General features: G+C 48.4%; 1 protein-coding gene across 1 annotated transcript in view; it reads right to left on the bottom strand.

Annotated features, from left to right (window-relative positions):
- Positions 1 to 752: 752 nt before the first annotated feature.
- The window catches only part of LOC119968888 (zona pellucida-like domain-containing protein 1), a 65,567-nt gene continuing 42,340 nt past the window's right edge, over positions 753 to 23,979 (bottom strand). Inside the window, exons 8-11 of the mRNA XM_038801826.1 lie at positions 22,826 to 22,994; positions 14,317 to 14,431; positions 4,687 to 4,710; positions 753 to 914 (exon numbers count right to left, since the gene is read on the bottom strand). Of these exons, the coding sequence (XP_038657754.1) occupies positions 781 to 914; positions 4,687 to 4,710; positions 14,317 to 14,431; positions 22,826 to 22,994 (442 nt within the window). The 3' untranslated portion in view covers positions 753 to 780. The remainder of the gene's footprint in view (positions 915 to 4,686; positions 4,711 to 14,316; positions 14,432 to 22,825; positions 22,995 to 23,979) is intronic.

Here is a 23,979-nt window from a genome sequence, read left to right as displayed (position 1 = left end):
CCCATATCACTTCTATTGTCAACTCTAGTGAGCCCAACTAACACCCAGACTGAATTCAGCTGAATCAGCAAAAGGCTAGAGTTTAAATTTGGAATCTTCCTGGTTTATTTGACTCAATAGCAAACTGAGATGTGTACACATTCAGCCATAGAGTAGTTCTGATTTTATTTTTTTTATTCTATGCTAATACAATATCAGCTAAAGCTTTGTGGAAATCATACTTGCGCAGATTTACGATTTTACTCATTTACAGCACAACATTGCTGTGCATCTGCTCCTGTTTATAAGTTATGCCAAAAAGACAATGTTCAGTAACAATAGATGTGGCTAAGAAAATGCAACTTGAGAAGCAGGAATTTAAGCAACCCGATTGACCATCCATATTTGAACAAAATAAATTACAGAATCATTCAAAAATAATTTTGAACCAATATTTTGTGGCATTGTGCTGAATACTTTTACCTGAAGCTAATTTAATTACTGCATTCTGTTCACTTAAGCTAGTTATATGCAAATGCTCTCTTTGTCAATATGTCACAACACAATCCCAGCATAGGTGCAGTTAAAATAAACAATAAAAGGAATGTTTTTCATTACTCGTGATATTAAAAAAGTCTGTATTGCTATACTCTACTAGAATATATTGCTTGTATTGCTGGTAAATATAAAACAGAACCAACATATATGCTTTAGAAAACACTATTAGAAGCTTGAATCTTGTACAAAGTCTTCAGTAAAGGGAAATTGTTTATTTTTTTTCTCCTTCATGGGTTTTCCAACCTAAGGCAAGTTGCTTTTTTTCTGGAATTTTCGGTAGACCAGTACAGCACCTGCGATCATGGCAATACAGATGACTGCTAGGATTCCCAAACCGACTCCCAATCCGGTATATACTCCTATAGCTTGTTGAGCAGCTAAGTATGAAGGGAAAACAAACAAACATGTTATACAATGTGTGAGGAAATATGACAGTCTTACATGCTTGTAATACTCAAGCAGCTTAACGACCTAGCAATACTTAAACAGCTTAATGATCTAGCAATGAACGTTGAATCAGAAACTTGATGTGTATGCTACAGTCAAGCTCATCATCTCTGGACTCATTGGGCAGGAGAAAAATAAGTTTACCAAGCAGTAAGAACAGTAAAAGAATGCAGATATCAAATGGCGGCATTGTGGGCTAGTGGTTAGCACTGACCTCAAAGCGCCAGGGACCTGAATTTAATTCCGGCCTTGCATGACTGTGTAGAGTTTGTTTGTTCTCCCCGTGCCTGTGTGGGTATCCTCCAGGTGCTCCAATTTCCTCTCACAGTCCTAAGATGTGCAGGTTAGATGGATTAGCCATGCTAAATTGCCCCTTAGTGTCCAAAGATGTGCACGTTAGGTGGGTTTACAGGGATGGTGTGGGGGAGTGGGCCTAGGTAAGGCCTCTTTCGGAGGGTCGGTGCAGACTCGATGGGCCAAATTGCAGCCTCCGCACTGTAGGGATTCTATGGATTCTATAACAAAAGAGGTCAAGATTTGACTCAACTGTGATGCCCAGTAAGTTGAGTGGTTCACCAACATTCATTATCTAGGTTTGCCTGGTTTGCATATGTGTAATGGATATTTGAATGAGGCAACAAAGCGTTGCCACCACTGTGGCAAGAGTTCACAGCTTTGTTAGGGGAGGCAGTTAACGATCGAGAAGATGGAGGAAGATGTTGCAGTGATTGGTGGTGGGGGGAGAGAAAAATAGAAGCCCAGAGAAATGCCAATCCCTGGTAGAATTGTGATATTGTTTTTCAAAAATATAGATATAGCTATGAAATCAACTGGGCACTTTCACAGGAATCTGTTCTGCCTCCTAATCAATACTTCCTGGTGCCTAGATGTAGCAACACTGGCGAGTTTCTGCTCCCCGGACCTAGAATACCTGACGCTAAAATGTAATACCTATTACCTTCTGCGGGAGTTCAGCTCTGTTATCCTGATGGCAGTTTACATCCCACCCCATGCGAATGTGAAAATCGCACTGGACAAAATATTCACCACCACAAATAGCCTTGAAATGAAACATCCCGAACCCTTGTTCATTGTAGCTGGGGATTTCAATCAGGCCAAGCTCAAGAACGTACTACCAAGTTACCACCAACATGTCACCTATTCCACCAGAGGCCCAAACATCCTGGACCATTGCTACACAAATATCAAACATGCATACCGCTCTATCACCTGCCCACACTTTGGCAAATCTGACCACAAGGCTGTGCTCCTGCTCCAGACTTATAAGCAAAAACTGAAGTGGGAGAATCCGTCAAAGAAAGTCGTGCATTGTTGGTCTGAGGAATCGGATGATCTCATACGGGACTGCGTAGAGTCAGTGGACTGGTCAGTATTTAAAAACTCTGTGACCAGCCAGAACGAATACGCCATTACAGTAACTGACTTCATCATTAGTAAGTGTGTAGAAGACTATGTGCCAAATAAGAAAATCCACGTGTTTCCCAACCGGAAACCCTGGATGAACAGGGATATCCACTGCTTCCTGAAGTCTAGGTCTGAGGCGTTCAAGTCAGGCGACCTCTACAAGAAAGCCAGATATGATCTAAAGAAATCCATCAAAGATGCCAAAAGACAGTACCGGATCAAGCTTGAGTCCCAGACTAGCCACACGGATCCCCGCCATCTATGGCAAGGTCTGCAAGACATAATGGGCTACAAGATGAAGGCATGTAAAATCGTCAGCTCCAACGCACCCCTCCCTAATGAGCTCAAAGCATTCTATGCCCGCTTTGGGCCAGAGGTCAGCGCGAGCGAGCCCTCCACCCCAGAAGCCCCGGAAGAACTTGTATCTGAGATCACCACTGCAGACATCAGAGCAGCCTTCTCGAAGGTCAACCACGGAAAGCCACCGGCCCGGACGGAGTACCCGGACGAGCACTTAGGTCTTGCACGGATCAGCTGGCGGAGTTATTCACAGACATCTTCATCCTCTCTTTGCAACAATCTGAGGTCCCTATCTGCTTCAAGAAGACGACCATCATCCCTGCACCAAAAAAAGTCAAGCAGCGTGCCTTAATGACTATCGTCCAGTGGCTCTGACATCCATCATCATGAAGTGCTTCAAAAGGTTAGTCATGGCACGAATCAACTCCAGCCTCCCAGATTGCCTTGATCCACTACAGTTCGCCTACCGCTGCCACAGGTCCACAGCAGACGCCATCTCCATGGCCCTGCACTCTACCCTGGAACACCTAGATAACAAAGACACCTATGTCAGACTCCTATTTATAGACTACAGCTCAGCCTTCAACACCATCATTCCTACGAAACTCATCTCCAAACTCCGTGGCCTTGGCCTCGGCTCCTCCCTATGCGACTAGATCCTGAACTTTCTAACCCACAGGCCACAATCAGTAAAGATAGGCAACAACACCTCCTCCACGATCATCCTCAACACCAGTGCCCCACAAGGCTGTGTCCTCAGCCCCCTACTATACTCCATATACACCTATGACTGTGTGGCCAAATTCCCCTCCAACTTGATTTTCAAATTTGCTGATGACACCACCGTAATGGGTCGGATTTCAAACAATGACAAGACAGAGTACAGGAATGAGATAGAGAATCTGGTGAACTGGTGCAACGACAATAATCTCTCCCTCAATGTCAGCAAAACGAAGGAGATTGTCATCGACTTCAGGAAGTGTAGTGGAGAACATGCCCCTGTCTACATCAATGGGAACAAAGTAGAAAGGGTCGAGAGCTTCAAGTTTTTAGGTGTACAGTTCACCAACACCCTGTCCTGGTACCCCCATGCTGACACTACAGTTAAGAAAGCCCACCAACGACCTACTTTCACAGAAGACTAAGGAAATTTGGCATGTCAGCGACGACCCTCACCAACTTCTACAGATGCACCATAGAAAGCATTCTTTCTGGTAGTATCAGCTTGGTATGGAGCCTGCTCTGCCCAAGACCACAGGAAACTACAAAAGGTCGTGAATGTAGCCCAGTCCACCTGGCAAACCAGCCTCCCATCCATTGACTCTATCTATAATTCCCGCTGCCTCATAAAGGCAGCCAGCATAATTAAGGACCCCACGCACCCCGGACAAACTCTCTTCCACCTTCTTCCGTCAGGAAAAAGATACCAAAGTTTGAGGTCACGTACAAACCGACTCAAGAACAGCGTCTTCCCTACTGCCATCAGACTTTTGAATGGACCTACCTCGTATTACGTTGATCTTTTCTCTACACCTTGCTATAACTGTAACATTATATTCTGCAGTCTCTCCTTCCTTCCCTATGTACGGTATGCATTGTTTGTACAGCATGCAAGAAACAATAGTTTTCACTGTATACTAATACATGTGACAATAATAAATCAAATCAAATCAAATCGAACCTTCTTTTAACCAAGGTCAACTGACTTTGAAACCATAACTAAATATCATGGGGTGGATTCCTCCGCCCCGCCCACCACAAGAACGCCACGCGCGTGACACGGACAATGGAGAAGTCCACTGACCTTGGGCGGGATTCTCCAGTCGCCAGGTGGGTGCGGCCAGAGAATTCCACCCCATATGTTGTTCCTAATGCTACCAAAATATTTGGCCTTTGCTGTCATCTCTCATACTCTTCATGTTTTGGAAGTTATTTTGTGAAGCATTTATAAGTGTTTCTTGCAGTAGTTTACCTTACCTAAATCGTCACTTGTGTTCGCCACTGTGGACAAAAATACAAAACAACAATCATTATTTGTTCATTAGCTAAACCTTTCCACATTAAAAGATTGGCCTTCCATGAGGAAATAATTTTATCAAAATGAACCGTCGACCTTTATCTGTTCTAAATGGACAAAGCTGTGTTTTACTTTGGACAAAACCACACACACAAAACTAGAATCACTGTTTAGGTATGAAGCCCAACAAACTCAATTATTAGTTTTGAGGAGGAAGCAAATGATGATGAAAGGTATTCATGAGGTAGGCGTTTTCAGTGATGGAAACAGATGAGGACTCACCAGGAAATGCTGGAGTTCCAGTATGGTGATTGCCCACTATATCTTTGAGGACCTATTTTTAATAAGAACATGGGGAGCCTACACCGAGTAAGAATAAAGAACATTGGTTTATTTATAGTTACATATATACAACCCCCAGTAGAATCCCTACAGGGTCTCTCCACGGTTTGTGCCTCACATAGCTTCATGAAATTCCCCCATCCCTCAGTGGGGAAGCTCTTACTCTGCGAAAACCATGAGGAAGACAATCAATCATACCCCGTAACTCCTGTGTGAGATATGATACTTTTTTTATAGGAAAATTGTGAGAACACAAGGAATCAATGAATATTGTAAAACTGAGTGGCTCATAATGCATACCTGTACAGGCAAATTGGGTGTGCTCCTTTATAGGCATATGCTGCAATCTTCCCAGCTTTCTAAAATTCACTGTGCTCTGCAGTGGGAGTTGAGCAGTTAGGAGTAGAGGTCGAGATATTGACTACGGTGCTGCAGCATACATGTGAAAGAAGACCCCACGTGTATGAATGACTTTGTGAAGGGATAGTATGTGGACAAGGAAAAGAAAGAGAAGTATGAAGCTTTTGTAGCCACCGAAGTTGGCCATTTCCCTGAATACAAAATGGAGGAACGCAAAGCATATAGGATAAAATGGACAATGTTTGTCAGCACCAGCAGGCTGCACCTAGCAGGTGTGGATTCTGTCTGCTAAGAAAGCAGACAGCACCGAAACGAACATTCCGCATACTAATGAGGCAATCACCGGGATAATTAGCATGTTAATGGAACGATTCCAAAGACAATGGATACAATTGGGGAAGCAACTGCAACATTGTAAAGGATACCAGACACTCAGGCACCAGCAAGGTTTGAAAACAAAGACCCTGAAGGCCCGCCCAGTAGCTAAGGAACAGCCTCAGTATTGGGGGGGGATTCAAACATTTCAATTGGGAAGAGACCCAATCGATTCCAAGCAGGTAAGGGAGCCCGCCCAAAGGGGCGCGGATCCCTGGGACCTATAAAAGACAGGTCCCACACATGGTTCAGTCTTCTCGTCCAGCCCTCCTCTCTCTTTGACTAGCACTCCTCTGTGGACCAGCACCTCGACCAGCTTTTGCCAAGAAGACCTTGAACGAGAGAGAGGAGAGGGTTCGGACAGCAGCCGCCAGCAAGTAAGTGTCTCACAACGATCGCTACCAGAGATAGACACTCCTGACCCCTTTTAACTTATACCAACCTGAAGTCTGCAGACCAGAGCAGAGTAAGAGGCCTTTTTCCCTGACCCGGTAGTTCCTTCGAGATAAGTATTAGTTTATTTAGCGGTAGGAATAAGTTCAATCCTTTTAGCGTGTGCATGGGTAACTCAGTTGTTTGGACTTACTAATTGGTGTATGGTTTTATTGCTTTGAACTTCACCTTGAACTTGTGGTGGTGTCTTAACGATACTTGGCGACTCCAGAGCTAAGTAAAGAAACAGAGCCAAATTGAGTGTTAAGCACACTCACCCAGAACGACCAACACCTTAAGATATGCCCAATGTGACTGTACAGAGGCAGGATGGAAATACATTACAGGAGATGTGTTAACTGCATTCAGACATAAGTTGCAGAAACAATGGAGTTATTGTGCAAGTTCAGTGCAGTATATGCATTCAGGTAGATGGGAGGCCAGAGGAGAGTGATTTGGGAGTTTGAGAACGTTTGAAAATACAGGGACAGAGGGGGATAGTAGGGTGACCTAAAACAGACAGGATAATATGGATATTAGAGGTTGCAAGGACTTTATTGGAGAATGCTTTACCTAAGAAAGAGATCGAGACATTGCAGGATTTCTGAAGATGGCCAAATCTAGGGAAATGCTTGTAGGTGAAGGTGCAGATGTGGGTAGTGAGAGAGATAAGAGGAGTGAAGAATTGTAAGGAAAGTGGACCAGGTAAATTCAGATCAAGGTTGAAATCAATACGGATGAGAAGTTCTTCTGTACAAGGGCAGAATGAAGAGATGATGGGGGAGTTTCAGCTGTAAAGTGGAAATTGCAGGAGCATTGGCCAAAGTTTTGGTCTTCGCTAGACTCGGGAGATGTCAGAGAACTGGAGAATTGCAAACATTACACCCTTATTCCGAAAGGTTGTAATGATAAGCCCAGCAATTACAGACCAATCTGTTTAACTTGGGTGGTGGGGAAACTTCTAGAAATTATTAGGAATAATATGAATAATCATATGGAAAAATGTGGGATGATTAGGAAGAACCAGCATGAATTTCTTAAAGGAAAATCATGTTTAACTAACTTACTGGAGTTTTTTGAACAATAACAGACAGGGTTAAGGTTGTTGAGGGTAATGCTGTTAATATGATGTACATAGACATTCAAAGGTGTTTGGTACAGTGCTGCAGACTTGTGAGCAAATTCTAGCTCATGGAACAAAAAGGAAAGTTGGCACTTGGATAGGAAATTGGCTGAGTGACAGTAAACAGAACAGCAAGTTACGGTTAATGGATATTCTTTGGGTTAGAGGAAGGTTTGTAGTGGAGGTCCCGGGTGTCAATATTGGAACCCTTGGGCGCGATTCTCCGGAAAAATGTCTGAGTCTGGTAGCGAGTGGGAATTACCACGAGCTTCGCGGCACTCGGCTTAGCGAGGCTAGCAACGCAATTCAGCATTAATTGGTCTGCTTAACGAGGTCTCAAAGGCTTCTCATCGCAAATGAAGGCTCGCCAGCTGATTCTCCGGGACCACGCTCGCTAATCCCCCCCACTAACAAGGTCGAGCAGCAGTTGCTCAGCCAACCCCAACCAACTCGCAATAATGGCGCCAAGGAGACCAGCCCCAAGATTCGGGGATGCAGATCTGGGGAGGCTGCTAGTCCCCCTGGTGGCCAGGAGGGATATCCTGTACCCCCGAGGGCCCCAAAGCATGAGCCATAGGGTAGCCAGTGTTACCTGGGACGAGGTGGTGGCAGCTGTGAGCGCGGGGAGTGTGAACAGGCCTTAAGTGCCAATAAAAGGTCAATGACCTACACTGGGCAGCATGAGTAAGTAGATACCAAGGCCCCCCCACCATCCGTCCAAACCCTCCCTCCACCCCCCTCCCTCTTCAATCCCCCCCAGATCCCAACCCTCCCTTTATACACCCTGTTATATTGCTACCCCTGGTAGCATGTTGTATTACTTGGTTAAAGTAATATCTGTCATTAATGGATGCAGATGATCTTGAAGAATACACGAGTCTTTGATGTAAAATAAACAAATTTATTAAGTGACAATAAAACTAATAAATGAGTTTGACACTCTACTGAACTAATTATAGAAATAAAATAATGAGATATAACTATATAAACTGTATCTGAACAACACATGGTGTCCAGGCTGTGACCTGACTCTGGTACACAACTGCTATCTAACTACTCCTGCATGGAAAGAGCCCTAAAGCCTCTATGAGCTTGGTTATATAGTGTAGTTTAGTGGTGCCCTCTAGTGTTACTGTCACAGCTAAGCGTTGTGATTAACCCTTTAGTTACATGTCTGTCTGCATATCATTGCACACCCCACCATTGTGAACCACGCATGTGGCTAACGATGCCCTCTTTCTGTCTCCTGAGGAAAAGCTCTCCCATAGTCATCAGGAGAGGGGACAGACTGGCGAAGGGGTGCCAGACTTAAGAATCCTTACTGCTTCCGAGTCACCTGGAGGTGACTGGGGTGGCCAAGGATAGATCGGTCACCCACCTGGAGGCTGGTGGACGCCGCAGAGGTGAGGAACCACTGAGATCCACCCGCGGAATCTGTCAAACATTTGTTGTTATTGCCTTACTGACTTACCTATTCTTCCCACTGACCACATGTCCATTCTCCAGCAGGTCCTCCAGGCGATGGCGCCAGCCCATCCCAGGCATCACCCTCTCCTGCCTCCCATGAGACTACCTCAGAGGAGAGCCCTGAGGATGTAACCATTATAATCTCGGCACAGCTGTCATCCCCACCGTTCACCAGCGCAGATACACACACCTCGGTGGGATATGTTAGTGGACAGGCTTCTTGGGGCACAATCTGGTGAGCACCGCACTGCTCATGATGCACATCAAGTGGAGGCAGGAGCCCCCAGGTGAGACAGAAGGTGGAGAGCTGCTGGATGCCAGGACCCAGCACGGTCCCAGCCTGATGCTGAGCCTGTGGTACAGAAGTACCCAGAGTTGACTGAGATGATAAGAAGCAGCCGAGACATTCAGATGGAGATGTCAGCCGCACTCAGCAGGTCCATAGCTGATTGGTAGAGTCCCAGAGGCTATAGGTGCAGGAGATGTCACCAGCAGTGCATGGCACTGAGGCCAACACTGCTAGCCTGGCGACCGCTGTGGAAAGCCTGGTGCATGGCATCGCACAATTAGTGAAGGTGTTCAAGGCGTCATGCAGTTGGTGACGGCCATGGCTGAGGGTCTCGTCAGAATGTCTGACTCGCTGGGGGATGTGACCTAGTACCAGGCTGACCTTGATGAGGTTCTGCGGGAACTGTCCCACTCTCAGATGGGCATGGCTGAGGCACTGCGGAGCTTGTCCCAGTTGCAAGTGGACATGGCGTCGACACAATGGTGCGGACCATGGGGAACCGCCAGGGCTGGCAGAGACAGATGATGAAGAGCAGCCAGGGCTCGAACCAGCTGTCGCTCCATCCCAAGGTGAACCCCAGGGTCCTGTGGAGGATGGGTCGGTGGGTGCCAACCTGGAGCCGTCCCATGGAGTGGTGACGATGGCCATTAGCTCCCCCGAGTTCCATCCCTCTGATGAGACAGTCAGCTCTCAGAGTCAGCACACGGGACAGGGTGGTACGGCTGTGCATGTGCTGCCGACAAGTGAGCTGGGGCCCTCCGGCTCCCCACAGAAGCCCTTCCGACAAGTTCAAATTTTTCAAAAGGAGTACTGGTACTAAGTGCCAGCTTGAGCACTTGCTGGGGAGGCCGCTGAATGACAAGAGGCCATTCGATATGGGTGGCACTCTTTAATTGTATGGAAGTTGGACTTAAATGGTGATAATTATTTTTTTGTCACGTCACGGTGAGATCCTGATTTCGCCTACGTGAGCGGGCCGGTTGCATCACAAACTGTTTGGCACTTGGTGCGTCTCGTTTTTGGCCTCTCCTGCTATTCACCGGCCTCGTTTCACTTGAGCAAGAGGGCAATGAGGCCTGAAAATTGCGCCCCTTGTCTTTCCTCAAATATATTAATGATCCAGATCATGGAGTTCAGGGAACAATTTCAAAGTTTGTGGTCGATACAAAACTTGGAAGCATTGTAAACTTGAATAGGACAGTGAAGTAATTTAAAAGGACATACAGAAGTTACTGGGGTGGGTAAATAGGTGGCAGATGAAGTTAAATGCAGAGAAGTGTGAGGTGATTCATTTTGGTTGGATTAATATGGAAAAACAGTATGAAATAAAGGACACGACTCTGAAGGGTGTGCAGTAGCAGAGGAATCATTGAAGAAGGCAGCACAAGGGGAGAGAGCTGTTCATAAAACATTCAGTATCCTGGGATTATTAATACTGTAGGGACATTAATGGTACAAGGGCATGGAAGTTATGCTGAACTTGTATGGGGCACTAGTTAGTGCTGGGGTATTGTGCAGTTCTGGAGCCACACTTTAGGAAGGATGTGAACGCATTGGAGAGAGTGCATAAGAGGTTTTTTTAAAATGGTTCCAGCGATGAAAAACTTTGGTTATGACAATAGGTTGGAGAAGTTGGGTGTATTCTCCTTGGAGAAAAGAAACTTAGCCAAGTTCCGCACATATGAGTACGGCCTCAACTGGGACCTTGGATTCATGTTGCATTACATTCACCCCCCACCATCTGGCCTGGGCTTGCAAAATCCTATCAACTGTCCTGGCATGAGACAATTCACACCTTTTTAACCTGTGATTATCCCTCTCTCCAGTTGCTCCATCTGGACCTGTAAAGACCTAATTACCTGCAAAGACTCGCATTCAAAATATCATCTTGCATCATTGACTTTGTCTAAATATATCTTTCTTTATTCACCTGAGGAAGGAGCTGTGCTCTGAAAGCTAGTGATTCAAAACAAACCTTTTGGACTTTGACCTGGTGTTGTAAGACTTCTTACTGTGCTCACTCCAGTCCAATGCCGGCATCTCCACATCATGGAGAAAAGAAAGCTGAGGAGGTTTGCTGGAGATGTTCAAACTCATGAGGGGTCTGGACAGAATAGACAGGGAGACACTTCCCATTCGTAAAAGGATCAAGAATGAGAGGGCACAGATTTCAAGCGATTTGCAAAAAAAGCAAATATGATGTGAGGAAAAACCTTTTTCTCACAGCATGTGATTCGGGTCTGGAATGAACTGCCTGGAAGTGTGGTGGTGGCAGGTTCAATCGAGGCATTCAAGAGGGCATTGGATGATTATTTGAATAGAAACAATATAGAGTGTTCCAGGGAAAATGCAGGAGAATGGCACTAAATAATTTTGCTCATTCGGAGAGTTGGTGCAAATTAACAGGCTGAATGGCCTCCTTCTGCTCCAGAACAATTCCATGATTCGGTGAAGTTATTAGTAGACTTGTAAAGGCAGTGAGCAAGACGATTTTGAATTTAATATGGGTGGGGTGATGGTGCATAAGGAAAGGGATTGCAAGACATTTGACATCCTGTAACTTGCTGGGCCAATGTTAATGCAACCGGTGCCTCACATTTGAAGTTGCCTCTACATTATGAATTTTGGTGTTCAACCAAAAAGTCAAAATTGACCTACTAGAACTAGTCAATGATTAGATTCTGAGCCATTAGACCAAAGGACCATAAGAGAATATCCTGTAAGTTTCAATAAGATCCCCCCTCATCCTTCAAAACTCCTACGAGTTCAGACCCAGAATCCTCAACCGTTCTTCATACGACAAGCTCTTCATTCCAAGGATCATTCTTGTGATCCTCCTCTGGACCCTTTCCAAGGCCAGAACATCTTTGCTTAGATACGGGACCCAAAGATGCTCACAATACTCCAAATGGGGTCTGACGAGAGCCTTATATAGCCTCAGAAGTGCATCCTGGAATGCTAACATTGCATTTGCCTTCCTAACTGTCGACTGAACTTACACGTTAATCTTAAAAGAATCGTGAACAAGGACTCCCAAGTCCCTTTGTGCTTCTTATTTCCAAAGCATCTTCCCATTCAGAAAATAGTCTGTACCTCCATTTCTCCTTCCAAAGTGCATAACCTCACACTTTTCCACATTGTATTCCATCTGCTACTTCTTTGCCCACTGTCCTAGCCTGTCCAAGTCCTTCTGCAGCCTGCCTGCTTCCTCAATACTACCTGCCCCTCTACAGATCTTTGTATCATCTGCAAACTTAGCAACTGTGCTTTCAGTTCCTTCTTCCAGATCATTAATGTATATTGTGAAAAGTTGTGGTCCCAGCACAGACCTCTGAGGCACACCACTAGTCACCGGCTGCCACCCTGGAAAAGACCCCTTTACCTCCACTCTCTGCTTTCTGCCAGTCAGCTAATCGTCTATCCATGCCAGGATGTTACCCATGGGCTCTTAACTTATTCAGCAATCTCCTATGCACCACCTTGTCAAAAGCCTTCTGAAAATCTAAATAAATCACGTCCTCTGGTTCCCCTTTGTTTAACTTCCTTGTTGCCTCCTCAAAGAACTCTAACAGATTTGTCAGACATGACCTCCCTTTGACAAAGCCTAAGCTGACTTAGTCCTATTTTATCATACACTTCCAAGTACTCCGCGATCTCATCTTTAATAATGGACTCTAAAATCTTATCAATGTCTGAAGTCAGGCTAACCGGCCTATAATTTCCTGTCTTCTGCCTCCCTTCCTTCTTAAACAGTGGTGTTACAATAGCCACTTTCCAGTCCTCTGAGACCCTTCCTGCCTCCAGTGATTCCTGAAAGATCATCAAAAATGCTTCCACAATTTCCTCAGCTATCTCTTTTAGAACCCTGGGGTGTAGTCCATCTGGTCCAGGTGACTTATCCACCTTCAGACCTTTCAGTTTCCCCAGAACCTTCTCCTTAGTGATGGCCACTGCACTCACCTCTGACCCCTGATTCTCCTGGAGCTCTGGCATCCACTGGTGTCTTCCACCGTAAGGACAGATGCAAAGTAACTATTCAGTTCGTCTGCCATTTCTTTGTTTCATATTATTACTTCTCCAGCCAAGTATTCCAGTGGTCCAATGTCTATTTTTGCCTCTCTCTTACCTTTTACACATTGAAAAAGACTCTTCCTCCCGAGTGACACTAGCAAACCTCCCTGCCAGGATATTGGTGCCCTTGAGTTTAGATGCAACCCACCTTCTTGAACAGGTCACACCTGCCCCGAAAGAGATTCCAATGGTTCAGAAATCTGAAATCCTCCCTCCTACACCACTGGTGTAGCCACGTGTTTAGCTGCACTATCCTCCTATTTCCCGCCTCACTGGCACGTGGCACAGGGAGATTACAATCCTCGAGGTCCCCGAACTCCTTGTGCAGGACCTTGTCGCTCTTCTTGCCTATTTCGTTAGTACCTATGTGTACTATGACCTCTGGCTGTTCACCCTCCCCCTTCAAAATCTCCTGTGTTCATTCAGAGACATCCTGGACCCTGGCACCAGAGAGGCAACACCATCCTGGAGTCTCTTTCATTTCCACAGAAGTGCCTATCTGTGCTATTATTATTATTATTACTATGGAGTTCCCTATAACATTGTACCATCCTGAGTACAGCTGGTAATATAATTGATAAAGGTTGCAGTGAAAATAGTGATGTTAAGTTCAGGAGTCTCAATATTACAATTGAGGTAGTTCAGTATTGTATCTTTCACATCGGTTTAGGCTAGAACAAGAGTAAATAAAAAAAAAATTAGAGTTCCCATTTCTTTTTATCCAATTAAGGGGCAATTTAGTGTGGCCAATTCACCTACCCTGTGCATCTTTGTGGGGCTGACACACATGCACACAGGGAGAATGTGCAAACTCCACACAGGCAGTGACCCAGGGCCAGGATTGAACCCTGGTCCTCGGTGCTGTGAGGCAGCAGTGCTAATCATTTCGCCACCGTCCTGCCCTGAACAAGAGTAAATATAGAGCAAAATTCATATTACATTAATTATACTAAGGTATAGTCACGGTTCAAATTAAACTAGCTCCAAACTTTGGGAGAAAATCAGGGCACACTTTTGCTTGCTCGTTCCATTGCCTTTAGAATAGTGGTGGAACTTTTTTTGTTTAATTCCGTGTTAAATACATTTTTTATTTTGTGTATTATAATATAAATTGAATTAATGAATACGTACCATTATCATTCTTGGTTGCGATTGGTCTGGAGACAATGATTGAAGAATTAGATAATTCATCTGGTACTGGTGTAGTGACTATAATTGGTGCTTCTCGTTTTTTCCTGTTGCATTGCTAAATATGATGCAAGAAGAAAAACGGATCAAATTTAAGTTTTCTGTGGCTAAAAGTTGAAACCTGAGCTTAATTAGTCCAGAGTGCAGCACCTTCTTTTAGATGCAATTTAATGGTTAAAAAAACCAGAATCCCCCTTTTGGGCACATTTAGTGGGGTGTCTCCTGGCGCACCCCACTTTGAAACGGGACTGTGCTTCAATTTTGAATCTAGGCGAGGAACGCCCTGCCGAGGCAGCACTTAGAAACCCGTTTCCTGCACTAACAAGCTCAGCTCGGCAGTGCAAGAAGATGGCACTCTGATCTCTTGACTCCCCACTCACAGCTTCTGGACTCCCCCAACAGTCCAACTTATCAATTGGGGGTCCTTGAGCTTCCCGCACCCCACCTCATAAAGGCAGGGCACACCCAGGCCCGGATCCTGGCCTATCACCCTGGCAGTGCCCCAGTCAGCCTGACAATGCTATCTAGGCACCCAGGTGGCACTGCCCAAGTGCCTGGGTGGCACTGCCAGTGTGCCAGTTTGATGGTGTGATGGTGCCCGAATGGCATTGGGATGGCAGGGTGGCAATGGGCTGCCAGGATCTCACCCTGCCCAGAGCCTGACCACCAGGGGTCCCCCGACCACCTGAGAAACCCCCTAAGTGCCGTCACGCCTGGTCCATATTTGTGAGACCAGTGTTAAATGGCGCCTGGTCGAGTTCTCCGAGGCAATACCGTTAGATCCGCACTTTGGGTATCTCCGGCGCAGACATATTCAATTGAGATTAACTACTCACTTGATTATGCAAATCTGGCTCATGCCCAATGAGGGCGAGATCCAGACCGCAAATCCTCGCAAGATCTCGTTAGATCCTGTGAGGCGTAACGAACATCATAAATCTAACGAGAGGCTTGTTGCAACATTTACCAGCCTTGCCGTGTCCCGTATTGGATGCAATGAGATCGTCAGATCACGCCCATATTCTTTCTTTCTGTCATCAGCATATCTAGCAACCATACATTTGGTCCCTTCATCCATGTTATTGATATAGATTAAGATTGTTTAAGGTCCCAACATGGATTCTTGTGGCACTCCAGTGGCTACAACTTGTTAACCCAAATATTTATTTTATTATTAAATATTATTAAAACCCATTTATTTCTACTCTCTGTTATACTATAAGATTTTCCAATACTATAGAATTTTCTAAGTGCCCTGCTAGAACCTCCTTAATAATAGGTTCTAGTATTTTCCCTTTGACAGATGTTAGACTAACTGGCCTGTAGTTTCCTGTTTTCTGTATGAGTTACATTGCTATTTTTCAATCTGATAGGACCTTTCCAGAATCTAGGAAATGTTGGAAAATTATAACCAATGCATCTATTATCTCAGTAGCCACTTGGCTGACGCCCATCAGGACCTGGGAATCTGTCATCTTTTGGTTCTCATATGTTTCTCATTCCCTTTTCCCTTTAGTTTGTAATTGTTTTAAATTCTTCCCCCCCACCCCTTTCAACTCTTGATTTACAAGTTTTTTTGCGATATTGGTGTGATTCCACAGGAAAAAAAGTCCGCTTTTGGGCATGTTTAGCAGCATGCTTCTCGGTGTCTGCATCAGCGAGAAACATCTGGCTATTCAATGGCACTCTGTCATTTCTTTTGTCCTCGGCGAGGAACACCCTGGCACTGCTACCCGGCACGTTGGCAGGTGGCACTGCCTGGGTGCTAGTGCCAAGGTGCCACCAGCACAATGCCCAATCCCCCAGGTGCCATTACTCCTGGTCCACATTTGTGTGGACCAGTACTAAACAGCACCTGATCGAGGCCTTGCTGGGGAGGCCTTTCTTACAAGCCTCCATTATTCTTTCCTGCTTAACCCTGTCCTAAGTAGTTACTGTTAGGGGATATACTGGGCAGGTTTCTCCCAACGGGCGGCTAAGTGCCTGCGGCGGAGTAAATACGGGAGTGTTTTACTCCGGCGTCGGCGCCTGTTCAGGGACCCCATTCTGTGGCCACAGGGGGCTAGGACGGCATTAGGGTGGCCTACACCGCTGCAGCTGTCGATCCCGGCCTGAACTTGGCGCCGCAGGGTCCGCGCATGCGCAGCTGGGCCGGCGCCAACTAGCGCATGTGCAGTTGGGCCGGCGGCAACTAGCGCGTGCGCAGTGGCCTTAATGTCGCGCTGGCCCCGATGCCAAATGGCACAGGGCTGCAGGAGCCGGCGCGGAGGAAAGGAGGCCTAGGGGTAGAGAGGCCTGCCCGCCGATTGGTGGGCCCCGATCGCATGCCAGACCACTACGGAGCCCCCCCCCCCCCCCCCCCCCCCCGGTCGGACCCCCCCTCCTCCCCCACAGGCCGCCCCCGGACCTTCAACACCGAGGTCCCGCCGCTCAGAGGATGTCAGAATGGCGCTGGCGGGACTCGGCTTTTTGTTGATGGCCGCTGGGCGCATCTGGGCCGGAGAATTGGGGCATACCCCGACCAGCACCACGCCGACCACGCCGCACCAATTCTCCAAGCTGCGGAGAATTGCGTCCCAGTGTCGGGGCAGTGTGGCGCTGCATCGATTCTCTGACCCGGCAGGGGTTCGTAGAATTCCGCCCATAAACTACAAGTGAGCATTTACCTTTGTTGTTAGTTATCTCTACCCAAACACTTGTACATCTTGATCTTTAGAACTGAGGTCATCTCTCACTATTACACTGACGTCATTTTTAATTAATAGAGCTACCCCACCAACCTTTTGCGAACTTTCTGTCTTTCCAAAATGTCAACCATCATTGAATATCAGATTCCAAACTTGATCACCTTCGTCTCTGTAATTATCAGGTCTTGCATATTTATTTCTATTTGAGCTTACAATTCATCCATCTTATGAATGCTATGTCAATTTAGATACAGAGCCTTTAGTTGTGTCTTTTTACTATTTTTGCAAACTCTAGCCTTATCTGATTGGGGACTCTTAAATTTAAATGCTCTGTCCCTTTCTGCCACATTCAGATTATCATTATCCTTATTGTCACCCTCCTCTTATGCCCTTTCATTCCCTAAATTTACCACACCTTCCCCATGTGATTTCTCACTCTCTATTTAGTTTAAAGGCATCTCTAATGCCTGAGTTATCCATCTTGCCAGAACACTGATCCCAGCACGGTTGAAGTGAAGACTGTCCAAATGGTACAGCTACTTTCCCCAGTATTGATGCCAATGTCCCATGAATCAAAATCCATTTCTCCCACATCAATATTTCAACTCTGCATTCAGCTCCCTAATTTTATTTATCCTATGCCAATTCACTCGTGGCACAGATTTGCGGTTCTGCTTTTTAATTTTGCCTCCAGCTGCTCATACTCCCTTAGCAGATCCTTTTACCTATGTCCTGTCTATGTCATTGATAACTGGATCCTTCCACTTCCTCTGTGTGGTAGTCACCACTGATGTATTATACGATAAGGCCCCTGTACTACAGGTACGGGGGTAGATCCCTGCCTGCTGGCTCTGCCCAGTAGGCGGAGTATAAATGTGTGGGCTCTCCGAGCTGCAGCCATTTCGTCAGCTGCTGTACGAGGCCACACATCTCTGTGTAATAAAGCCTCAATTACATTCTACTCTCGTCTCGTCCTAATTGATAGTGCATCAATTTATTACACTGAGATTTTTCAGAGCTGGACCTCCGCATCAAGCCGGATCGCCTGCAGCTGCATCCTCAAGCAGACAACGCCAAAAAAGACTTTGAACATTGGCTAGCTTGCTTTGAAGCATACATCGGGTCTGTGCCAGACCCAATCCCAGAAGAACAGAAGCTCCATATTCTGTACACACGGCTGAGCTCAAACGTTTTACCCCTCGTCGTGCCGACCCACACAGAGGCCATGGCGCTACTGAAGGAGAATTACGCTCAGTGGACCAACAAGATCTACGCCAGGCACCTCCTGTCCACGCGGCACCAACTTCCCGGTGAGTCTGTGGAAGATTTCTGGCATGCCCTGCTCGCCCTAGTGAGAGACTGTGACTGCCAGGCCGTTTCGGCCACTGAACATTCGAACCTGCTGATGAGAGACACTTTCGTTACTGGCATCGGGTCTGACTACCTTCGCCAGCGCCTCTTAGAAGGGACCACGCTTGACCTCGAGGCAACCAAAAAACTAGCGCTCTCGCTTACAGTCGCCTCACGCAATGTACAAGCCTATGCTCCCGACCACGCGGCCCAATCCCGCATCGTGGACCCCGCCGATGGCCACCCCATCATGGACCCCGTCAGCGACCACCCCCAGCCAACCACACGCCTGCGCTGCGCGGCAGCCAACCAACCCCGGGGGACCCAAATGCTACTTCTGCGGACAGTCAAAACACCCCCGGCAGTGCTGCCCGGTGCGGAGCGCGCTCTGCAAGACCTGTGGCAAGGAGGGACATTTCGCTGCAGTGTGCCAGGCCTGCTCAATCGCCGCTATTGTCCCGGCACCCCCTACATGCGGCCAGTGGGCGCCGCCATCTTCCCTCCTCGGACCACGTGCGGCCCGTGGGCGCCGCCATCTTGCTCGACTCACAACACATGCGGCCCATGGGCGCTGCCATCTTACCTGCCTCAGAACCAATGGGCGGCGCCATCTTGCCAGCCCCAGGACACGTGCGGCCCGAGGGTGTCGCCATCTTGCCTACCCCAGGACACGTGCAGCCCGTGGGCGCCGCCATCTTACTCGCCTCAGGACCCCTGCCCGTCGGGCACCTCATCAGGCCGCTCTCGTCTCGGTCACGATTGACCAGTCTCGACTGCAGAACCTCACGACCGCTTCGACAAAGGTGAAGGTCAACGGGCACGAGACCTCCTGCCTTCTGGACTCCGGGAGCACTGAGAGCTTCATCCACCCCAATATGGTAAGGCACTGCTCCCTCGTGGTACACCCCGCTAACCAGAGAATCTCCCTGGCCTCCGTATCCCACTCCGAGGCAATCCGGGGGTACTGCATCGCCACCCGCACCGTCCAGGGTGTAGAGTTCAGCGGCTTCCGCCTCTACGTCCTCCACAACCTCTGCGCTGCCTTGCTACTCGGCCTTGACTTCCAGTGCAACCTCCAGAGCCTAACCCTGAAATTTGGCGGGCCCTTACCACCCCTTACTGTTTGCGGCCTTGCGACCCTTAAGTTCGACCCGCCTTCCCTTTTTGCAAACCTAACCCCAGATTGCAAACCTGTCGCCACCAGGAACAGACGGTACAGTGCCCAGGACAGGACCTTCATCAGGTCTGAGGTCCAGCGACTGCTGCGGGGAGGTATGATCAAGGCCAGCAACAGCCCCTGGACAGCCCAAGTGGTAGTGGTGAAAACCGGAGAGAAAAACAGGATGTTCGTTGACTACAGTCAGACCATCAATCGGTACACGCAGCTCGACGCGTACCCCCTGCCACGCATATCTGATATGGTCAATCAGTTTGCACAATACCGGGTCTTCTCGACAGTGGACCTGGAATCTGCCTACCACCAGCTCCCCATTCGTAAGGCGGACCGCCCATACACTGCGTAAGAAGCAGACAGCCGTCTTTACCATTTCCTTAGGGTTCCCTTCGGCGTCACCAACGGGGTCTCGGTCTTCCAACGAGAGATGGACCTAATGGTTGACCGGTACGGATTGCGGGCCACTTTCCCGTACCTGGACAACGTCACCATCTGCGGCCACGACCAACAGGACCACGACGCTAACCTTTCCAAATGTCTCCACACTGCCACTCTCCTCAACCTCACTTACAACAAGGAGAAGTGCATGTTCAGCACGAACCGATTAGCCATCCTCGGCTATGTGGTTCAGAATGGAGTTCTAGGGCCTGACCCCGATCGCATGCACCCCCTCATGGAACTCCCCCTCCCCCACTGCCCCAAGGCCCTCAAACAATGCTTGGGGTTCTTTTCGTATTACGCCCAGTGGGTCCCAAACTATGCGGACAAGGCCCGCCCACTCATTCAATCCACATTTTCCCACTGACGGCCGAGGCTCACCAGGCCTTCAACCGTATCAAGGCCGACATCGCCGAGGCCGCGATGAATGCGGTTGACAAGACGCTCCCCTTCCAAGTCGAGAGCGATGCATCAGATGCTGCTCTGGCCACCACCCTCAACCAGGCAGGCAGGCCCGTGGCATTCTTTTCCCGCACCCCCCATGCCTCCGAAATTCGGCACTCCTCCGCCCAAGCCATCGTTGAAGCTGTGCGACATTGGAGGCATTACCTGGCCGGCAGGAGATTCACTCTCCTCACTGACCAACGGTCAGTTGCCTTCATGTTTAACAACACACAGCGGGGCAAGATCAAAAACGATAAAATCTTGAGGTGGAGGATCGAGCTCTCCACCTACAATCACGAGATTTTGTATCGCCCCGGTAAGCTCAACGAGCCCCCCGATGCCCTATCCCGATGTACATGTGCCAGCGCACAAGTGGACCGACCCCAGACCCTGCACGACAATCTTTGTCACCCAGGAGTCACATGTTTTTACCACTTCATTGAGGCCCGCAATCTGCCCTACTCCATCAAGGAAGTCAGGGCTATCACCAGAGACTGCCAGAGTGTAAACCGCACTTCTACCAGCCAGACCGTGCGTGCCTGGTGAAGGCCTCCCGCCCCTTTGAATGCCTCAGCGTGGACTTCAAAGGGCCCCTCCCCTCCACCGACCGAAACACATACTTCCTCAATGTGGTCAACGAATATTCCCAATTCCCCTTTGCCGTCCCATGCCCTGATATGACGTCTGCCACCGTCATCAAAGTCCTCAACACCATCTTCGCTCTGTTCGGTTTCCCCGCTTACGTGCACAGCAACCGGGGATCCTCATTTATGAGCGATGAGCTGCGCCAGTTCCTGCTCCGCAGGGGCATTGCCTCGAGCAGGATGACCAGCTACAACCCCAGGGGCAACGGGCAGGTGGAGCGGGAGAATGGGATGGTCTGGAGGGCTGTCCAGCTGGCCCTACGGTCCAGACATCTCCCGGCCTCCCGCTGGCAGGAGGTCCTCCCCGACGCACTTCACTCCATTTGGTCGCTTCTGTGCACGCCGACTAACGAAACCCCCTATGAACGTCTCTTTGCCTTCCCCAGGAAGTCCACCTCTGGGGTTTCGCTCCCAACGTGGCTGGCAGCTCCAGGACCCGTTCTCCTCCGTAGACACGTGCGAATCCACAAGGCGGACCCGTTGGTTGAGAGGGTACAGCTACTCCACGCCAACCCGCAGTACGCTTATGTAGCGTACCCCGATGGCCGCCAAGACACAGTCTCCCTCAGGGACCTGGCACTAGCTGGTTCCCCACATACACCCCCCTCTGCCCCGGCGCCAGCCTCCCTTCCCCCGGTGCATTCCACCGCAGCCCCCGCTCCAGGACAATCCGTCCTCCCCTTGGTCCCACCCGGGGATGAAGAGGATTTCAACATGCTCCCGAAGTCACCGAAGACCAAGCCGGCGCCAGAGTCGCCACCAGCCCTGCGGCGCTCTCGACAACAGATCAAGGCACTGGACCGCCTAAATTTGTAATATTATCTGTGATTTTTAAAAGCAACCTGTCTGTATATAGTTCTCCACCACCCCCACTGGACTGATTTTTAACCGGGGGTGAATATGGTAGTCACCACTGATGTATTATGTTGTATATATGTGGGTTTTACGGTAAGGCCCCTGTACTACAGGTACGGGGTAGATCCCTGCCTGCTGGCTCTGCCCAGTAGGCAGAGTATAAATATGTGTGCTCTCCGTACAGTAGCCATTTCATCAGCTGCTGTAGGAGGCCACACATCTCTGTGTAATAAAGCCTCGATCACTTTCTACTCTCGTCTCGTCTAATTGATAATGCATCACTCTGCATGTTCCTCTTCACCCCCAAGCAGCTGTCACAGCCTTCTGGACTCTCGGCTACAGAAAACTCTATCTATCCCCTGGCCTATACTGTTCTGTACTAAGATTACTGAGGCACCCTCAATTACGACGCGAGAGCGAGGTCGGTAATCAAAAGGCTTTAATCTACAGAGAACTGAGCAGCATCCGAGAGAAGTGTGCTCACCACATGGAGCCTTATCCTATATACCTTTTCCCGGGGGCGTAGCCAGAGGCGGAGTCCCCCAGGGTTCCAAGCATCTTAAAGGGGCAAGGTATTAAAGGTCAGGTACCGTTTACAGCAGTTATTAATACCGTTCATCACAATTACATTCCTCAGTACGCCCCTGCTTGAATGGTTCCTTTTTGATGGTTCCATGGTCAGCTCAGTCAACCACCCTGCAACTCCACTTTCATCCATACAAACTGCAAGAATGCCAAACCCGTTAAATAATTGCAAAGGCTTCTCCACTTCTACCTTCTGGATTCACACTCATGCCTCACGTGCAGTTGGAATTCAACTCCTATTTTTCTATTCAAAAATATATTTACTTTGTACTTACATAAAAGTCACTGCAAACTGCTTTTGCACAGAGACGTGTTATGCAGTGTAGATAGAAGGTAGAAACAGACAGGTTTCGATGCTCAGTGAAGCGGAATGCCTCAAAGTAGAATCTTGCAAATTGATCCTTCCCGTTTGACACTATGTTAGTCTGCTCTTCTCTAGTACATCTGCAAGGCAAATAAATTATTTCAGCTGTGATTTCTAATGTAAAGCTCCGATATTGTGAGGATTGCAAAAATTGAGTTTGAGCTGGCGCTTCTGTAGCGCTAGCTCAGAAGGAAGCCAAATTTAACGATGGGAATTTCTTCCCCTTGTTTGAATAATTTGCCTGAACATGGAAGGCTCACCCAGAAAATTTGGCTGACGAGTATCAAGTTAGATAAAACAGCATATTTAAAGAACTGCAACTCGTTATGAAGGGGGAAGTCATGGGGCGGGATTCTCCGTTACAGAGACAGAGTGTCGATGCCACCGTAAATGCCAGAGCGTTTTACGATAACGTCAGTGCGCCGCTAGGAGCAGCGATGCTGCGGCGCACAAGGGTCCAGCATGGGCGCCACGAAAACACGGTTGGAGCTGCCCCAGACCGGCGGCGGATAGGCGGGCCGCGTCAGTGATGTGGCGCCACGTCGCATAAGTTGCGCTAGCGGCGCACACTGCCGACACTTCAAGATGGCTGTTGCCCGCCGTGTTGCCCCGACTAAGGTTTAGGGACCATGACCTCAACTTGCTGTTGGACGCGGTGGAGGAGAAGAGGGACAGTCATGTACCCCGGACCAGGCGGCAACAGGCCACGCAGCACCGTCCGGCGCATGTGGAGGGAGATGGGCGAGGCCGTCAGCGCTGTGGGGCACACCCCACGGACAATGCCCCCCCCCCCAGGAGGATGGCACAACCCCCTCCCTGACCCACATGGGCTGGACCCACCAATGCCAGCTGCATTGGCCTTGTGCCCCTATGCCATCAAATACCCAACAGCTGCGCTGCATGTGTCTGACCGCCTAACATTAATGTTTGTTTCCCCCCGCCCCCCGGATAAGAGCGCCCGCAGCCACATGGAGAGGGAAAAAACAGAGGGGGCCCACCCATCCTGCACGCTCTCACTGTCCATGAGCAGAGGGCACTGGACCTCGCAGGCAGACCCAAGGACTG

This window comes from Scyliorhinus canicula, chromosome 7, assembly GCF_902713615.1.
Source record: "Scyliorhinus canicula chromosome 7, sScyCan1.1, whole genome shotgun sequence".
NCBI classification, from domain to species: domain Eukaryota; kingdom Metazoa; phylum Chordata; class Chondrichthyes; order Carcharhiniformes; family Scyliorhinidae; genus Scyliorhinus; species Scyliorhinus canicula.
Note: the sequence above shows the minus strand (reverse complement) of the source record. Positions and strands in the feature narration are given on the sequence as shown.